General features: G+C 57.3%; 1 protein-coding gene across 1 annotated transcript; it reads right to left on the bottom strand.

Annotated features, from left to right (window-relative positions):
- Positions 1 to 13,700: 13,700 nt before the first annotated feature.
- On the bottom strand, positions 13,701 to 19,400 carry FCN2 (ficolin 2). The gene is given in 9 exon segments (NM_213868.1): positions 13,701 to 14,160; positions 14,727 to 14,861; positions 15,670 to 15,799; positions 15,971 to 16,098; positions 16,564 to 16,596; positions 17,823 to 17,858; positions 18,217 to 18,270; positions 18,853 to 18,966; positions 19,304 to 19,400. Coding segments are annotated over 9 exon segments (972 nt in total). The 5' UTR covers positions 19,398 to 19,400; the 3' UTR covers positions 13,701 to 13,912.
- Positions 19,401 to 19,668: the final 268 nt, after the last annotated feature.

The raw sequence follows: 19,668 nt of genomic DNA, 5'->3' as shown, positions 1-19,668 counted from the left end.
TTTGCTTTCTGCTTTTTCCTCCCAGTCTGCGTCCTGGAGCACCAGCTGTTTTCAGCATCTGTAGCCAGTTCTCAGCAGGAGCATCTACCTGGCAGTGTTAGGGAGCGTTAGGGCGTCCCTTTAGCAGGTGACATCACTGACATCCCCGGAGGGCACGTTCCGCCATCATCAGCCCCCGGACTTAAGCTCCCGCCGTTATGGGCACGGTGGCCCCCAGCTCCCCCAGCTCCCCTGCCCCGTCCTCAGTTAGTCTCAGCACCTTTGCACATGTTTAAGCAGGATGCTTTGCACCTAGAGAACTCTCGTGAAAAGTGGGAGAGGGGTTCCCGCTGTGGCTCAGTGGTAATGAGCCTGACCAAGATCCATGAGGACACAGGTTCGATCCGTGGCCTTGCTCAGTGGGTTAAGGATCGATCCGTCGTGGCTGTGAGCTGTGGTGTAGGCTGCCAGCTGCAGCTTGGATTCGACCCTAGCCTGGGAACCTCCATGTGATGCGGGTGTGGCCCTAAAAAGACAGAAAAAAAGCAAGTGGGGGAGTTAAACAGGGAGCGTTCTGCTTCCTGTCCATGCAGTAGGTGCTCTGGGCCAGCTTCCCCAGGGAGCAGCTGAAATGCCACACCCTGGTCCCCAGGGGAGGGCTGCCTCTGCCCAGGGCGCAGCTGCCGACTGTCACCCACAAAGCCTCGCACGGCACAAGCCTCTGCTCCAGGGCAATTACAGACCTACCCCTGCAAGACTGGGGAGCCTGGTGGGAGGAAGTAAAGGAGAATTATCTCCATCTCTCCGGTCAGGGAGGGGTTTCTTAACCAGGATTTCAGGAGCACCAGCCAAAAGGAAAAGATCCATCAATCCAATATCACTAAAATCAAGACCTAAAAAAAATCAGGATCTTGGGAGTTCCCGTCGTGGCTCAGTGATAACAAACCCGACGAGCATCCATGAAGACACGGATTCCACCCCTGGCCTCGCTCAGTGGGTGAAGCGTCCAGCGTTGTGGGAGCTGTGGTGGAGGTCACAGATGTGGCTCGGACCCCGCATTGCTGTGGCTGTGGTGTAGACCACTGGCTGCAGCTCCGTTTCAACCCCTAGCCTGGGAACTTCCATAGGCTGTGGGTGCAGCCCTAAAAAGACGAAAAAAAAAAAAAGTCAAGATCTTCTGTGTATCAAAGGACACCGCGGGATAGAAGAAGAAAGTCAGAGGGAGAGGAAGCCTCTGGGACACGTAGGCTATTAATTGTCTCCTGCTGCCTCAGCTCACTGCCCACAGTGCAGGGGCTGGGAAACACAGCCCTGTGTTAATACAGAGTCCTGCGGGTTAGCGGTCAGTGTAGAGTGACTGGTCTAGACGCGAGTTGCCGCAGGGCTGGTTCCTTCTGGGGAGCCTCACGGAGAGTCTCTTCCTTCGGCTTTTCCGGCCTCCGGAGGCCCTGGCACTGCTTGGTTCGTGGCCTCTTCCTCCAACAGCAAAGGCAGCGAGAGCGGCTCTCTCTGAGCTGCTTCCGTGGTCACACCTCCCTCGGGGTATGGCCGGAAAGGCTTTCCACTGGGAGGCACTCACGGGCTTAGGCCCAGACACCGGTACCTCAGGACCCCCCACGCGAGACCCTTAACCTAAGCATGCCGCCATGGAAAGTGACACGAACTCTGGGGATTCGGGTAGGGAATCCGGCTGGGGAAATTTTATTCTGCCTACCACAGCCTGCTAAAAAAAAAACAAAACCCAAAAAACACACACAGTCTCAGAGTTCCTGCTGCGGTGCGGCGGGATAAGGATCTGACTGCAGTGGCTCAGGTCACCGCAGAGGTGCGGGGTTGATCCCCAGCCCAGGGGGTTAAGGATCTTATGCTGCTGCGGCTTTGGCGTGGGTCACAGCTGTGGCTCGGATTGCATCCCTGACCTGAAAACTTCCATATGCCGAGGGGGCGGCCAAAACAAAAACGAAAACCAAACAGCAGAAAAACCAAAAAACCATGGTCTCGTATTTGGAATTGGAGAATATTTAGATACGTAGACTATTTAAAGAATTCCCAATCAACGCGAGCTATAATAGCTCCGTAAGAAGAGGCTAAGACATTAAAAAGGCGATCTCGCCCCAGGACCACTGTATTTATGCACAGCCTCTCTGTGCTACTGGTTCTCAAGGAAAGGCACATTACAACGCAAACGAGATGCTGTCCCTCACCAGGACGGCCAGAATTCGAAAAACTGACAAGACCCAGTGTTGGTGACGCAGGAGGGCGAGGAGGACTGCATGGGCTGCTGGCATCGGTGTGAATGGGTGCTTCCAGCTTGGGAAACGTTTGGCAGCCTCTCTGCTGGAGCAGAAAACCCACATTCTCGTAACCTGGCAACTCCGCTGCCTGACGAGGAAATAACGTCAAGAGCCACACAGACGTCCAGCCACCCCGCCTTCGGGAGGAGGACGGTGGTGACAGAGCCAGGACGGCCGAGCCATGACCTAGAGCACCGCGCAGCCCGGCTGACGTTCTGGGTGGAGAGAGAGGATTGGCGTGGCAGTGGTGGCAGAGGAAGTGGGATTCGGGGCAGTGTGTGCTGTTGGCTCACTTTGAACAAAATCATTTGCGAAGTCAAAGTAACCTGCTGTATTTGGGATGCCCGCGTAGGTGGTAAACACACCAGGACAACCAGAAAGTGACTGCCTTTGGGGTGGGGTTGCTGGTGCCTGGGAAGGGACGCAGATGGCCTTCGGGGTTCTGCGTGGTGAGGACGAGCAGGCTGGCCACACGGTAACACACTGCAGTTTTCATTTTACACACTTTTGGGTGCATGTTGGAGTCACAATTTCATAACTTGTTTGAAAAGGGCACCCCTGGATCCAAGGATGAGCGTCCCAACACCCACGGTCATTGACTCAGTAACTGAGGGGAGGTCCCTGCGGCCCCCTGCAGCTCATCAGGCCCCACCACGTCCCAGCCACGGTCTCTCATCAGAAGTAAAGTCTGCTCATTGGAGCTGCAACTTTCTTCCTTAATGTAAGCATCTGATAAATCCAGTAAGATGGAATTCCCATGGTGGCTCAGCAGAAACAAATCCGACTAGTCTCCAGGAGGATGAGGGTTCAATCCCTGGCCTCGATCAGTAGGTGAAGGATCTGGCGTTGCCGTGAGCTATGGTGTAGGTGGCAGACACAGCTTGGATCCTGTGTTGCTGTGGCTGTGGTGTAGGCTGGCAGCTGCAGCTCTGATTCAACCCCTAGCTTGGGAACTTCCATATGGCACCAGTGCAGCCCTAAAAAGAAAAAAAAAAAATCCAGGAAGATTTATAAGTCTAGAAATGGTTCATATAATAAAAGCCATAATGGACAACTATCTAGAAATATACAGTCCACCAAAATTATAGTGGACAACTATCTAGAAATATACAGCCCACCAAAATTGGGTCAGGAAGAAACAGAGCGTTTGAACAGAATGATCACTAGAGATGAAATTGAATGTATAATAAAAACACCCCCCACAAACAGAAGTCCAGGACCAGATGGCTTCACAGGTGAATTCTACCAAACATACAAAGGAGAACGTATACCCATCCTTCTTAAACTCCCCCAAAAGATTAAAGCAGAAGGAACACTCCCAAAGACATTCTATGAAGCCACCAACACCCTAATACCAAAACCAGATAAAGATACTATCAAAAAAAGGAGTTCCCGTTGTGGCGCAGTGGTTAACGAATCTGACTAGGAACCATGAGGTTGCGGGTTCGATCCCTGGCCTCTCTCAGTGGGTTAAGGATCTGGCATTGCCGTGAGCTGTGGTGTAGGTTGCAGATGCGGCTCAAAAACTGCATTGCTGTGGCTCTGGTATAGGCTGGTGGCTACAGTGCTGATTGAACCCCCAGCCTGGGAACCTCCATATGCTGCAGAAGCAGCCCTAGAAAAGGCAAAAAGACAAGACAAAAAAAGGTTTTTTTAAATTAAAAAAAGAGAAAATTGCAGGCTAATACAAGCCATTGAATTATGACTTTCATGTTAAGGAATCTGGACAGGTTTGCATCTCACGGTGTTACCACGTTTAAAGAATTTGGCCTCTTGCAAATTAAGTGTCACAAATCCAATCTTAAAAGTGCCATTAACTAAGTGACTTGGTCTTGTAATGTTATCTGGGAACCTTGGTGCATTTAGACTCAGTATTGGAGTATGTAAGAGACTTGGGATTCATTGCATTTCTAAGTAAAATCACTAGATTTCTGAAAATTAATTAGCACTAAGAAGGTTTTGTCCATTAGGCAATTGAAATGCATAAAGGAGGAGTTTGAATATATTACACTTACAATTCAAAGTTTTGAAGGTTTCATGAATTAGATGTGTGCTGCCTAAAGGCCCTTCAAAGGGACTGTTAAGATTTGCAGGTCTTGGAGTTCCCGCCGTGGCTCAGCTCAGCGGCTTAAGAATCCAACTGCCTCAGCTCGGCCCCACACCGTGGGCTAAGGATGCAGCCTTGCTGCAGCTGCAGTGCAGGTCACAGCTGCGGCTGTCTCAGATTCAATCCCTGGCCCAAGAGCAGCATGTGCCTTGGGTGCTGTCATAAAAAATAACTTAACAACAAAATAGCTCTGCAGGTCTTACAAATAGAAGAACAAGATCTGTCAGCCAAACCCAAGAGATGCGGGAGAGCCAAGCTTTTGGATTTGTAGCCTTCGGATGCGGAACAAAACAAGGGCACCACCACCCCCCGCCCCGTCTCCTTCCTGAGGAGGGGGAGGTGGGGCTCCACCGGGAGGTTCGGAGCCCAGCCTTGCTCTCTCGTTAGTGAACACTTTCTTTCCCCACCTTCCCTCTCTCAGCCTAACGTGGACGCCCCTCTTCCTTCCCTCATGGTGGTCGAGTTTGAGACTGCAGCCCAGGGTGGACGAGTCCCTCTACTGGCGACCAGGGAGCTCTCTCAGCCCTGGTCAGCTCCCTGCACCTCCTGCCTTCTGTGTCACTGTGTCCTGGATGCATTTTTATCACCTGACCTAGCGCACCAGGCGTTGCTATTACGTGGTTACACAGCCCATGTTGACGCAGCTGCATTCTCGCCCCTTAGGTGGCTCTTCTTCTGTCTCCCATCTCTTGCTCATTCTGGGCTCTTTCAGTCTATAATTTCTGAACGAAGGTCTCTTTTGGTGATGAATTCTGTCCATTTTTGTTTTCTGAAATAGTCTTTATTTTGCTTCACTTTCGAGAGTATTTTCACTGGGTGTAAAATCCTGGGTTGGCAGGTATTTTCTTCCAGCACGTACTTTATTTATTCATTTATTTATTTATTTATTCATTTATTTATTCATTGCTTTTTAGGGCCACACCCATGCATATGGAGGTGCCCAGGCTAGGCGTCAAATCAGAGCTACAGCTGCCAGCCCACACCACAGCCACAGCCACCCAGGACCCAAGCCTCATCTTCGACCTACACCAGAGCTCATGGCAATGCTGCATCCTTAACCCACTGAGCAAGAGCAGGGATCGAACTTGCATCCTCGTGGATGTTAGTTGGGTTGTTCCCACCGAGCCACAGTGGGCACTCCCTCTTCTAGCCCTTTCAACACATGTGGCCGATATTGCCAGAGCTGATACTTTCTGCTGGAAGTCTGACTGTTTTGCCTCTGAAGAGATTGTGATTTCTTTTCCTCTGGCTGTTGGTAAGGCTTTCTCTTGGCCTTGACGGTTTCTCTGTGATGTGTCTGGATAAGGTTTTCTTTGACTACAGCCATTCTCTTCTATCTTCCAAGGACGTTAACACAGCAGCATTTCCCCTGCAAACACACACACACACACACACACCCATGTCTCTCTGTGTTTTGTTCTTTTTTCCTCCACATTCAGCAGGATATTTTCTACTGACTGACCTCTGTTCCAGTTCAGCAATAGAGCCCTGTCTTCCGCTAAGCTGTCAAAGGTCCCGCACAGCCTCCCAGGACCGGCAAACGATCCCAGGCGAAGACACTGTCAAACGCAGCCCCCTGATGTCTGTGTCCACTGGATCTTGTTCTGGGACTTCCTCGGGGTCACGGTCATTTTAAGGCTCAGGAGGAGCATCTCTGAACTTCGTCCAGCTTTGGATGTGTCGTCAAAGGAAGTTTGGCCCTTGTTATCTAATCCATTATTCCTGGACGTGAGAGCCTGAGCTCCCAGTTTTCTGGCATTGGGTATTTTTCCACAGTCCTGGAGTTTGCACAGGTTGCATTTTTTAAATGGTCACTTATTCTTGGCTGGAGGAACGGTCATTCTCGTCTTGTGGAAGATTTCTACTCTAGCTGATGTTTTGAGCCCGCGATTTTGCAGTTAATGCATCCATGTACACAGCTTTCTCTCCTCAGTGGGGCTTTTCTAGACGTAAGTTCCCAGGCGGGTAATGATTCAAAGGGCGTATGTGTGACACTGAATGTGAAAAACTTAAATCATAAACTATGTCTCTTTCGAGGCATGTGAAGAGTCCCTGCAACTCATTTGGTCCTAATTGTTTTTTGTTGGTTGGTTCTTTGAGGGGAGGGAGGGGGTGAGCTTCATTGATTAAGTCACCTTTTCCCGTAGTGTAGATGCTGAAAATGTAGTTATAACTAGTATATTTCCAATGGGAAATAACACATTGTAATTCAGCGGGGTTTTTGTCATCCCTTCCCTTGGCCTAGGTCTCTTCTGCCTGTGCTCTGAGGAGTGAAGGAGGAACTGGGGACATGTGGCCCCTGGGAGCCTGGACATGGGCGGGGGACAGGCTGGGGTGTCGCCTCTGCCCACTTGATGTGCTGTCACGCAGGTCCTAAAATGGCTCACGGTCGGAGTCAACTGGAAGCCTCAAACGCTGCGGGCTCTGGGTACCACCCGCGACTTCGGTTTCGCAGGTGGGGGATGGATCCCCTGATTCTGTATCTTAAGCACCTCCCAGGTGGCTCTGAGCGGCAGCCGGGCTCGGTTACCAAAAATGGGCTGGGTTTGGAGCAACCTTGGTGGGTGATTTCAGGGAGAGCCAGTGCACGCCTGGGCCGCCAGGCTTATCGGAGCAGAGCTTGTGCGGAAGGACACAGACCCTCCGGGGAAGAGAGCTGAGCTCATTACCAGGAGTACATTTTGGTTGGAATCCCTGGGACGTGGGAGCTGGGGAGCCAGGCAGGCTCTCCGCTGAGCCACCAGGAGATGCCCAGGCCGCTCAAGATCTTATTCGATTCCTCGGCTGGGGAAGCGGGAGCCTCACAGCCCATTGGACGATATGGCCTTAGTTTTGTTTTGTTCTCTGCAGTGGCCTGGCCTTGGCTCCCGTGTCTCGGTCGCCAGCTGGCAGAGGCCTTTCTGAGGATGCAGGATGAAAAACTTGGACAACCGACCGCCCCATGCGCTCCCCCAGCTCCACGGAGTCGCTCTGCCGGATTCCGCCGGAGGAAGGACTTCTGAGGTCGCGACAGCTGCCCCGGCCACATGCCCTCATTGCTGGCGTCTGCAGGTCTTTAAGGAAAGTAAGGATGGGTCTCCGTCAGGGGCGCGGGGAAAGCGTGAACCAGAGCCGCCGCGCCTTTCCTGCAGTTCCGAGATTTGATGGTTTCTATTTCAACCCCAGTTAAAATTTAGAACACCCCTCCTGCAGGCACAGGACTTGGGGGGGGGGGCGCTTGCTCCCTTGGGACAGATGGACGGTTCCAGATGGTTCCCGGCTCTCCCGGCTTCCTGGCTGGGCCGCGAGCCACGTATGGGGTGGGCGGGTGGGGCTGGCCGCCTCCAGCGAAGCTCCAGGAATCAGATAATCGGACGCCCCCCCACCCATATGGCTGGTTCGTCACTGTGACAACAACCCAGTCGAGTCGCTCTAGCGGCGCCGCTGAAGAAATTGATGGGAAATTGATGGGCGGCAAAGTGGGCTCAAAGCCCCGAGTGGGTTTAGGATGAGAGCAGTGTGGGTTCCTCTCCCCTCGCCCCGCATCCCCCCTTCACCTGGGCCACCTCTTTGTGGGGGTGAGTGACGGCTGACGTTTCACACACAGCCTTTGCCATCACACAATACAAACCTGCCACGGTCGCGCAGGCCATGGGGCCGGTCCCTGCAGGGACCCAGGAGGCAGACCTGCCTGGCGTCCCGCGCCTGCGTCCCGAGGCCCTTCTCACGCTGCCTCTCTTGCTTCTTCCTGTCCACGCCGCCCCAGGTCCGTCTTCTTAGGGAGGCTGGCCCCGAGCTCCCAGGCTTGGGCAGGAAGGATCTGACTTCCAAGGCTGAGTCACTCTGCGCCCCCCCTCCCCCGCCCCCCACACAAAAAAATACTTCCTTGGTCTTTGTTACTCAAGGACTTTCCACGTCTTGCTCTGTGAGTCCAGAGATACTCTTCTTTTCCAACTATGTAAGACCTCAAATTCTTGGACTCCTTATTTCACTTTTTTTTTGGCTTGTAAATGGCTCAGCTGTTCCTGAAGCTCTCCTTTTTCTTCTGACGCCTCCTCACACAGCCAATACAGAGAAACCCACGCTACCAAAGGTCTGGGTATGTAGGCTCTTTCCTTGGGGCCACAGAGGATGCTCCGTGGAACTGCCTCAAGGTATCAGAAGCAACACGTCCATCAAACAAAAATCATTCGGCCCCCAGCCCACGCTCGGGCTGCTGGGCTAGTGCCGCTGCTGTCCTTTCCAGCTCTTTGCTTCCATCTTCGGTGATGTCCCATCCTCGGTTGTTTAAAGAGCAAAACTCAGACCCCAAGGCTCAGGTGTGGTCTCGCCTGTGCAAAGAGGAGCGGGGCTCCGTCCTCCCTTGCTCTAGACGCCATGCCTCCATTAATGCAGCCCCCAACAGCAGCCCATTTTTGGTGAGCGGTGTCATGCTCCCCCTGGACCCAGCTGAGCCTGAAATTGACCAGATGGCCCCTTCCAAGTCCTGTCCGTGTACATTGCTCTTGAGATGTGGGACCATTGGAAGAACCTGAACTTCATGGCAAAGGAAGGGGAGGCACCTGAGACCAGTAGACGCTGGTGGGCTGATACATTGCTGGCGTCAGGGTCGGGGCCGGTCCCAGCTCCCGAAATTCAGCTTTGGGGGCGCAGTTCTTCAGGCCAGGAGATGGAGGAAGCCAATCTCCCTCGTGGATTCTGATGGCAGAGGAGACAGATAGCCTGGCTTCAGCTCTGAGCCCACCACGGGCAGGTGTGAGCAGCAGTGACAAAAGGACAGTGCCCGCAGAGAGCTGCCCACCCATCCTGGGTCTGTCCCCAGAGACATAAGTCCCGACACCCTCCAAGGAGCAGCCATGGCCCAGCCCAGCTGCCCGAGAGTCAGGGAGGGAAGCTGGGGGATGAGGAGCCAGGCAGGGGAGGGTCACAGCAGCCCCCAGCCAGTGGCCCCTCTTCTCCCAGCTTGTGAAATACCCAACGGAAGCTGAAACCTGACTCAGGCGCAGAGCGGGTGGCTGGGCCGTGGAGGGCAGTCTTGGAAGTGGGCAGAGAGGCTGCCGGGAGGAAGTCAGGGCCAGCTGGGTGCGGGCAAGGCCGAGTGAGGCCCACACCCACGGTCGGTCAGTGACCCCTCGGTCTGTACTAGACCCAAGCTTCCCACTCAGGATCCTGACTCCAGGGGGTCCTCAATCCCAGCCTGTTATCCTGAGTCACCGAAAGAAAACTCAGGGAGATCAAGTGACCAGCCCAAGGGGGTCACAACCTCTGGACTTGGCAGAGCCCAGGGGGACCAGGTCCCTGTGGAGGCAAAGCCCCTGCACGTCACCAGCTGAAACCGAGGCTTCCTTGTCCTTGAGCTCAGCCAGCTCTGCTCGGGAGCCCCCACCCCGGGCCTCCCGAACCTCGGAGCCCACAGACTGTACCGAGCAGCCCACGGGGCTGCACAAACATGTGCTGACAGCTGGCCAGGGCAGGCGCCCCAAGGTGCTAAGAGGGCATGAATGCCAAGGCCAGGGAGTCCCCAGAGGCCCGGGGTCAGACCCCAGCCTGCCCCAGATGGAGGGGAAGCCAGGCTATAGTACCAGTCGAGCCCAGGGCCCCAGAGCCACTGTGTGCGGACATGGATGCTTCCTACGCGTTCCATCAGGCGGCCCCCAATGGGTGGGAGAAAGGCCCTCCTCTAGCGGGGAGAGCAACACGGTAGAGGTGGAACCAGAGCCAGACTGGACTTTGGAAGGAGCGGTCGAAGGACAGAGAGAAAGAGGGCAGGGGGTGTGGCTTTGTGGAGAAGGGAAGTGGGAGGGGCAGGGATGTGCCCGGTCCCCAGGAGGCATCACAACGTCAGGGGACCCCTTGGAGGTGGAGGACAGCCTCGCTCACCTGGACGGGGCCACGGCCCCCCTTCTGCAGCGACATTTCTGATGGACTGTCCTGAGCTTCCAGATAAGGGGAGCCTCGGCGGTGCTGGTTCAGGGCGAGTTCATTTCCCTAAGCGTCATCAAGGGTCATTCCCACCAAAGCCAGGCTTCCCCAGGCTGGGCCAGGCCGTCCCAGACCGTGAGGCCATGGCCGCAGTGAAGCATCAGAGCAGAGGCGTGTGGACGGGGTGCCCCCGGGCCTCTGCCCCCCTTCCCCCCAGCGCAGCCCCGAGCCCTTGGAGGAGGGGGAGGGCAGGGCCAGTAGAGGGATGGGGACAGCCCAGCCCAGGGGACATGCCTGGCCCGGGCCCGAGCGCCAAGCTGGCCTTGAACCCCTGATCCTGGGAGGCAGCCTGTAGCCCTGAAGCAATTCTGAAGGCCTGGAGGAGCCAGCTCTCGCAGGGGACAAGCGGCAGCCTCCCTCCCCAGTGCTGCCCAGGGCAGCTGGTCCACGGTGGCCTGGCAGCATAGCCCTCAGATGCCCATCACACAATCACACCTCCCACGGCCCCCACCTGCGCACATGCACACGTGTACACACACACACACACACACACGCGTGCACGCGCACAGGCACACACACACGTATACAAAGTGCATACACGTATAATGCAAGAGAACTCAGGATTCTCTGTTAGCCCCACAAGCCCCCCGCTCCCCCAAACCCCCTCGACCACCTTCCACCATTTTTCTAAGCACTTTTTAAAAAGTCTTTTCAAGTACCGAAAGCAAAAGCGTTTTTCTAAATAAATTACAGCAAGGCGCAAATGAAATTTTCATAAAAACTCTTTTTTAACTCTTAGCCCATCTCTCGATTAAGCAGGTTTTACACAAAACGCTTACGGAATTTCCTGGCTTGCCAAGCTAAGACCATTTCTGTATGTACTGGAGGTTCTTTTGCTTTTGCCACAATCATGACAGGGCATTTAAGACATGACATTTTTTTGGTCAAGAGGAATTTCTCAAGACTTAATTGCACAACATTAACTATAACGTCGGGAAGAGAGGATCCAGAAAAATCCAGAAGAACCTCGGTTCTGGGACTGAAAGGCCAGCACGCAGGGTCAAGTTCCCAGCTCTGCCTTTTCCAGCTGTGCCAGTGGGCGTTGCCCCAGTGCTGAAGGCTTGGTCCCCGTGAAAGGGAGAGGCCGTGGGCAGGGTGGGTGGAGGGCATCGAGGAGGTCCCCACCACCAGGTTGGCCATCCCAACAGTGGCTCTGGGGCCCCTGGTGAGATCTTTGCTGCCCTGGAAGGTAGTGCCCAGAGCCCAGCGCTGGAGGATACAGAGCTGCTCCCACGTTCCCCAGCAGGGAGCCAGTACCCACTCAGTAACTGCCATCCTGCCAAACGTTAAGGAACCAGGTCTTCGAGAAGGGAAAGATTTGATGTGGTACAATTTTGCGGCAGCAGAACCCTTCACGTGATTTATTTATTTTTTCTTTTCTGTGATGGTTTATCCCAGGATACTGAATATAGTTCCCTGGGCGCTATAGTAGGTTCCCACTGTTTATCCATCCTGTAGGTAATAGCTTGCGTCTGCTAAGCCCAAACTCCCAGTCCACCCCCTCCCCCTCGACAACCAGAAGTCTGTGCTTTCTGTGTGTCTGTTTCTGTTTTGTAAATAAGTCCATCTGCATCATAGTTTAGATTCCACATAGACGTGATCTCATATGATGTTTGTCTTTCTCTCTCTGACTTACTTCACTTAGTATGAGAGTCTCTAGTTGCATCCACGTTGCTGCAAATGGCACTAGTTTGTTCTTTTTCATGGCTGAGTCGTATTCCATTGGATATGTGTGCCATGTCTTTATCCACTCCTCTGTCATAGACTTTTAGGTTATTTCCATGTCTTGGCTATTGTGAATAGTACAGCTATGAGTATTGGGGTGCATGTATCTTTCGTTTTAGGGCCACACCTGTGGCATATGGATGTTCCCAGGCTAGGGGTCAAATCTGAGCTGCAACAGCCGACCTACACCACAGCCACAGCAAGGCGGGATCCAAGCTGCCTCTGCAACCTATACCGCAGCTCATGGCAGCTCACGGCAACGCTGGGTCCTTCGACCCACTGAGTGAGGCCGGGATCGAACCCACATCCTTATGGATACTAGTCAGATTAACCTCTGAGCCACAACGGGACCTCCCATGCTTTTGAATTATAGTTTTGTCTGGACATATGACCAGGAGTGGGAGTGTTGGATCAAATGGCAGCTCTAATTTTAGTTATTGGGGGAACTTCCATACTGTTTTGCAGAGTGGCTGCAACAACTTATATTCCCTCCTCAGTACAGGAGAATCCTTGATTTCATACTAATCCACTGCATTTGACAGTTTGACAGTGTCTGTCCTGGGGACCAATCAGGGGCCAAGTAAGTGGGTGTGGCCCCGCCCTCATCCTCAGGGGGGAGGAAGGGCCACGCCCTCTCTCAAGGCCACGCCCTCCCAGGAGGCCACGCCCCAGGACCGGCTCTCTGTCCAGCCCTGACTGTCTCAAGACTGGCTGGGGTGAGGCCGGTGTGCGGGAGCCTTGAGACTGGGGACACAGCAGCTCCAGAATGGTGGGCCCCCTCCCAGGCCAATCCCAACTGAGACCCACCTAAGGGACCCTGGAGGCGCAAGGAGGGCAGTGGCCACTGTGGACTTTTCTGGATTCACTCCCAGTAGAGGACATGGCCGGAACAGTCATAAACGGGCTTACGGGGACCCAAATAGCCACGCAAAGTTCAGGGACCAGCCAGGGCCAGATGGGCTGGCCACCCGAGAGTGGGGGTCTTCCCGGGCTGTGTGGGGAGGCAGCAGGGGGAGAGAGCCGGGCCCCTCCTCAGCAGACACAAGGTTCTAAGGGCACCTTCCTCTCTCAGAGGGGGCTGCCTGGGAAAGTGGGGGTGTCCCTTCGACAGGTGCCGGCTCAGCCTGGGGAGCTTTGTGCTGGGGTCCCCTCCCGGAGCACGGCAGTCAGCCACACCCACCCCTAGTCCATTTCCTTAGATGTGAGGGACACCCAGGCTCCTGTCACCCTTTAGGGTGTCTGAGTGCTGAGACCCGTGGGGACCCAGGAGCCTGAGCGGCGTGCATGAGCAGGGCCAGCTGGGACTGTGGGGCCACTTCACCTCTGAGCAGGGGTCAGAGGACACTGTCTAGAAGGGCTGAGAGCAAACACTTTCCAGGCTGTGGGGGCGCCTGGCTCAGCCTACCGCCCTCTTCTCAGCCTGGGCTTGGAAACTGCCTGGGGACGGCCGGCTGGGAGGCAACGAGACTCCCGCAGCCTCGCATGGGGGCCCTGCCCGGCCACTCCCATCTTAGGCACACCCTCAGGCCAAAGGGCACCGGCAGAGCCAGGTCGTGTGGGTGGAGGGACGGATGTGGGCTCAGGACCAGCAATCGGAGCACGGAAGTGACAGTGGAGTCCCACGCCTGCCGTTGGGTAAGCAAGTGTCTTTATTGAGAATACATGTTGCTGGAGTAACGGTCACTCTTGTCCTCCTGAGAGGGACAGAAGATTGGAAGCTGGTGGAGGTGCAGAGGGCATGGCCCGCCCCCCAGGGGTTGGGATGTGGCCCTTCACACCCGGGCGGATAGTGAGCGGGAGCCCCGTGGCCCCTCCCCAGGGAGGGTTCTGGAAGCACTGTCCCGCCCTAGGTGGCCCGAAACTTCATCTCCGACACCTTGTAGCTGTAGTTGTACCCTTTCCCCGAACTCCAGTTGACGCCGTTTGCAAAGCTCCCGTGCGAGCCCCCGAGGTAGCGGCCGTTCAGGTTGGACACGTGACAGCTGTTGTACCACCAGGCTCCCTGGTACAGCACTGCACAATTTGAGGCGTACTGGTCGTTGTCCTGGTCTTTGGTGGTGAAGAGGCTGTTGTTGTGGGACGTCAGGGAATCACCTGCTCAGAAGGGAAATAGCCCAGCTGGCACACAGTGCAGGGAAGTGCTGGGCGGGACACCGGACCAGGTCAGAGCTGCTGCCATGTCCGGGCGTGCCTGTTGGGCACTGCGCAGCTCCAAGGGGGGCCACCCACAGGACCCCGGGAAACATCCCTTTGCTGATGCAGTGGCCTTGGTACCCCCTCATCGGGTCTGCCCTTGCCCACCAACAGGCACCCCCTCACTTAGAGGGAAGCCACTTGTTGCCCCCAAACTCTTCGGTTCCTTCAGGGAGAGCTCCAGCCATGAGAGAATGCATGTTGAACCTTCAGGAAAATGTGCTCAGGAATCACCCTTCCCCATTTTCCACCAATTATGGTGGTGAATCATAATACCACTGCTGGCCCCACTCCGTCCTGTGTCACATCTTCCTTGTGGCTGCACTTAGGTGTGTGCACAGTGTTGTGTTACCGTGTGCGTGAAGAAACTGGTGAGGCTAAGTCCCCACCAACATCACACAGAAGAGGCAGAGCCAGGACACCAAGCAGGTGCAGCCCAGGCCACGGTGCCCGCCGCAGACGCCCACCTGCATTGCCCTCTACAAAGGCTCCCAGGACCAGCATGTACTTCTCTGCCTCGTCTGCCACCTGGAAGGACCTGTACTTGGCAAACTGGTGGTTGCCCTCGAAGTCCACGAGGTCCACCCGGAGCTCATTGGTTCCTGCAGGGGCAGGGGTTCGGGTCTCAGCAGAAGGGCCTCTCCCTTCAGGCGTGGGAGGTGGGAACTGGGGGCCGTTCTCAAGGGGTGTCTGAACGTGGCAGCCCAGGGGAAGTTGCCGCAAGTTTGTAGACAAAGTCCTTGGTTGCATGGGGGTTGGAGGAAACCCACTTGGCACAGGTCCCTCTGCCACGCCTGAGATCCCTGCACTTGTAGCCAATTGATGAACACGCTACAAAGTGTATCTTTTCCTGCCCTGGGCTGTGAGGTGGCTCCCCGCCTGCTCTGGGAAGCCGCCTCTGTGGTCCCTTTATCTGGGGAGGGTCCGCTGTCTCGGGAGAGGGCCGTGGGGTCCAGACGGGGGAGGGAAGCTGGGCAATTTTGCAGTCTGCCCTGGACCAGTCATGACGGACACGCGGGCAGGTGAGCAGGGGTCAGGGTGCTGTCCCCGGTCCTGATCCACGGGGAGTGAGTGTCCCCGGGGATGGCGGCAAACATCAAGTCTCCCCTCTCCGAGCTGCTGCTTCAGGGAGGAGCGCTGGCGGGATGGTAATTAGCGCCGGGGGCGGGGGGCGAGACCCTCCTGTCTTGGGTTCCGGACAGTGTTTCCCCCAAGGTCCTGATGCTCTCTGAGCCTAATGATGCGAGGGGCTAAGGCCAGGTGTGGCAATCCCAGGCCGGCCCGGTGACAAGCCTTCCTGAAGTCAGGGGGGACCACCCGGGGTGCGGGGGGCGGCATCGCCGGCTCCGGCTGGTCTGGGGCTGAGGTCCGGGGCCCGCGGAGGTCGGAGCGCCCCCGCCAAGGCCCTACCCTGGGCCGTCAGGGCGTGGATGTGGTCGTTCCCCAGCCAGAACTCTCCCAGCTGACTGCCGAAGCCCCGCTTGTACGCGGCCCAGTCCCGGTAGAAGTCCACCGACCCGTCGCTCCTGCGCTGGAAAACCTGTGCGGGTGGGAGAGGGCGGGAGACGGGGGCCTGGCGCCGTCCCCAGCACGGGGACCTCGGCCACACGGGCCCTCCCACCCGTGCAGGACCCGGCCGCTGTGACTCCCAGGAGCACACAGCCCACCGCTGCCCGAGACCCCAGGGCCGTCTCGGGGAGCCCGCACTCACGGTCCACCCCCCGCCATCCGTGTCCATGTCACACAGCACCGTCAGGGGCTGGCAGTCTGGCAGGTAGATGGTGTGCCAGCCGCTCAGAATGTGCCCCCTGGTCAGCAGCTCCTTGCAGGTCCGAGGTCCTGGGAAGGGAAGCGGGGAGGTGGACGCCAGGGCCGGAGCCCTGGGCAGGGGCAGCGGGGGTGGGGGTGGGGCAGGGAGACGCAGGGACCCCTGCTGGGGGAGGGGAAGCCTGCAGCCTGGGGCAGGGCCGCAGCCCCCAGGCCAGCCAGCTGCGATGGCCCAGCCCGGTCCACCTGGGCTGCCCCCCTCCCAGGGCTGCCCCCATCTCAGAGCCCCACCCCCTGCCTTGTGGGCTCTTCTATTTTCAGGGCAAGAGACTGGGAAAGTCATGGCCAGTCCTTCTTAAGGCAGCGGACAGGTGTCCAGGCTGTCCACTGTCGTATGGGATTGCCTCATGGAGAAGGAACAGACACAGCCTCTGGGTCCACATGACAGCAGTGGGCCTGGGTGTGGCCAGGTCAGGGCCGGGCCTGGCTGGTGTCCTCGGGTGTGGCTGGGGTGGGGGATTCAGGGCCATCGCCAACCTGTGAGACACTGCTCGGGTTCCCAAGACTCTCCTGAAGGTGGAAGGAAGAGTGAGCACACATTAAGAATGACACGTCCACACATGTGTCCCCAACACAGATCTTCCCAGCGTGACCGTGGAGACGAGCCTCCAGAAACGCCCACTGCACCCCTGGCTACCTGGGGCGACCATGGCCTTTCCGGGCTTCTGGGGGAAACCAAGTCGCCAGCTTTTTACTGACCGGCCCCTTCCTTTGGCTGCCCTGCGCCAAAGACAGCGGCCTCCTTGCTGTGTCCGTCTCAGGCCCCACGTGTCCAGAACAGCCTGTCTTTGCAGCTGGACGTGGGATTAAAGATGGGCTGCGCTGCTACCTGGGGGCGGGGCCTCATACGAGCATTTTATGTTTGGACTCAACACGTGATTAAACCTGGAGGTTTTCAGGATAAAGACCCTGAGGTTAAAAGAGCACTGATGGGGGGAGGGCGTGCAGTTCCTGGGCCCGTCTCTCTGGGTTTTTTAGAATATTTCACAAGGAAGTATATGAGAAAATATCTCATTCAGGTCTTTTTTTTGGCTGTGCCTGCAGCGTGCAGAAGTTCCTGGGCCAGAGACAGAACCTGCGCCACGGCTGTGACAACAGCACCCTTAACCCGCTGAGCCACCAGGGGACTCCGAAGATGCATTATATTTTATATTACACAAGATATAAATATATAAGCTTATATGCTTATTTATAATACACCTATATATATATCTTTAAGGGTATTTATTTATTTTTAGGGCCACATCTGCGGTATATGGAAGTTCCCAGTCTAGGGGTCGAATCAGAGCTGCCTCTGCTGGCCTATGTCACAGCTATGCCCAAGTGGGATCTGAACCACATCTGAGACCTCTGCTGCAGCTTGTGGCAACGCCCGATCCTTAGCCCACTGAGTGAGGCCAGGGATCGAACCCGCATCCTCATGGATACCAGTCAGGTTCTTAACCGCTAAGCCGCAGGGGGAGCGCCTCAGCCTTCATGTTTTATGTTCCCACGTTTCCTCTCAACAGTCCAGCTGCTGCCATTTGTGGCCCACTCTGGATCTTTAAGAATCGCCCTGGATTTCTTCGGCCCCGGGGGTGGAATCCGGGAGTGCCCAGGGCTGCTGGGACAGGCCAGAGGGGTGCGGCCCGCCCCTGACACCTCCACCTGCTCCCCCGCCCCCTGGGCCGATGCTGCAGGACCCGGAGGCCCCTGCTGGGCACAGTCATCCCCCCGGGATGGCAAGAGGGGCTCACCTTTTGGTCCAGGCTCGCCCTTCTCCCCTCGGTCTCCTGGGGAGAGAGGAGGGGTCAGACCGCCTGCAGGGAGAAGGGCTCGTCCCGTCCCCTTGCCCTTCCGTGTCCAGAGAGCGGGGCAGGTGTGGGCACACAGGTAACGGAGCCGAGAGACCCCATACATCTGGGCCCAGGTATCTCGGGGCTGGAAGTCCCTGCTGGGCTGTGGTGGGTCCCCCCTCGGCTAACGCAGGGTGTCTGGACCAAGACCTGGGCCAGGGTGAACTGGGTGCTCTCTGGGGTGAGGGTGAGCTCCCCAGGAATGGCATGTGATGCCCCGAAGCTCCCTCCTCTTCCTCCACAGCCGGGGCTGAGGCTCCTGCTCAGGGGTCCCCCCTCCTCGTCGGGCTGTTACCTTTGGGCCCGGGGGGTCCTGGCTCCCCAGGGGCTCCGGGAGGGCCTTGTCCTCCTGCAAGTTTCAACACGCGGCGATGAGCAAACCTCCCTGATCCAGGGACTCCAGGCCTCGCCCTGAGAAACGCTGTGCTTGGATGTACCCTGGGGACCAGCAGGCGGGGACCCTGGATCCCAGCCCCCGCAGAGGCCCCTCTCCAGTCAGAGACCAGGGCCGGGAGACCAGGAGGGCTTTCCAGGCCCAGCTCACCCCTCACCGCTGGCAGAAGCCGGGACCTCTCCCAATGTCGGGGGCGCACAGCCCCAGGGAGGTCGGTTCCAGGCACTTTCAGCCCAGGGGGCTCAGTGAGCCTGGGAGGGGCGGGGTGGGGGCCTGCGGGGTCCACATAAAACTCTAGAAACCATGTCCTCCACCAGAACACCCCCCGAGCGCTCGCTGGGGAGTGGGAGACCAGTCCCCTCCTTGGGGACTGGCCATCCCGGTGGGCCTCTCGGGGGCCCCCTGGGACGCCGCCTCTGAGCGGGGCCAAGGCCAAGCTCCCGACCTGAGATGTGCAGCGGCACTGCCCACCGGGGATCTGTCTTGAGAAGATCAAGGGCTCAGGGTCCCCCACCCCCATCCGTCCCCGGCACCTACCCTTCGGTCCATCGGCGCCCGCCTCTCCCTTGGGCCCTGCGGCTCCAGGCAGCCCCGGGCAGCCTCGGAGGATGGAGAGCTTGTCCGAGCCCTCCAGACCCACCACCTTGACCTCTGCAGGGAAACAGGGCGCTGGTGGGGTGCTCGTCCTGGACCCGCGAGTCCCGCAGAGCCGGCAGTCCACCCCATCCAGGGGGACCTGCCCTGCGGTGACTTGGGCCGGGCCCCCGGCTGAGGCCGGCATCCCCCCCCCACCCCCCGCTAGGGTCAGCGTGGCAGTAAACTGTTCAGCCCCTCTTTTGAAAAATGACCACCGCCACTCACCACGGAAGACGGCAGGCAGTGAAAGGGCCTCGCAGGGGGCCCGGCCGTGGGGTCGCATCCATGAGGGGAGCCTGTGGCTTCCAGAACCCACCACCCCCAGGTCTCACTCACGGGGCGTCCGACTCACCTGGACAGGTGTCGAGGGCTGGGGCTGCGGTGCACAGGAAGGCAACGAGCAGGACCAGGGGCCTCATGGCCGCGGCCACTCCGCGTGTGTCCATCGCTGGGACCTTTGCCGAGGAAAGATCCCCTCTGCTCTTATAAGGCTGCGGCCGCCCACGGTCACCTCTGGCCCTGTTTTTCTGGCTGGTGGGGACGGCCTCTTCCTCCCCCCCCCCCCCCTGCCCTCTTCAGGGAGCATCTGACCTCAGTGCTGCCCCGGGAGGGGCCTCATTTCCCCTCCAGCAGCCCCGGGCCCCCAGGGCTCAGGGGAAGGGCCGCCCACCTCTCCTCCTGCAGCTCTGCCAGCAGCACCCGAGGCCTTCCCAGGGC

Source organism: Sus scrofa, chromosome 1 (genome assembly GCF_054392235.1).
Source record: "Sus scrofa isolate SSC_HxYL_T2T_F1_AM1 chromosome 1, Sscrofa_HxYL_maternal_Yorkshire_Landrace_v2.0, whole genome shotgun sequence".
In the NCBI taxonomy this organism is placed as follows: domain Eukaryota; kingdom Metazoa; phylum Chordata; class Mammalia; order Artiodactyla; family Suidae; genus Sus; species Sus scrofa.
Note: the sequence above shows the minus strand (reverse complement) of the source record. Positions and strands in the feature narration are given on the sequence as shown.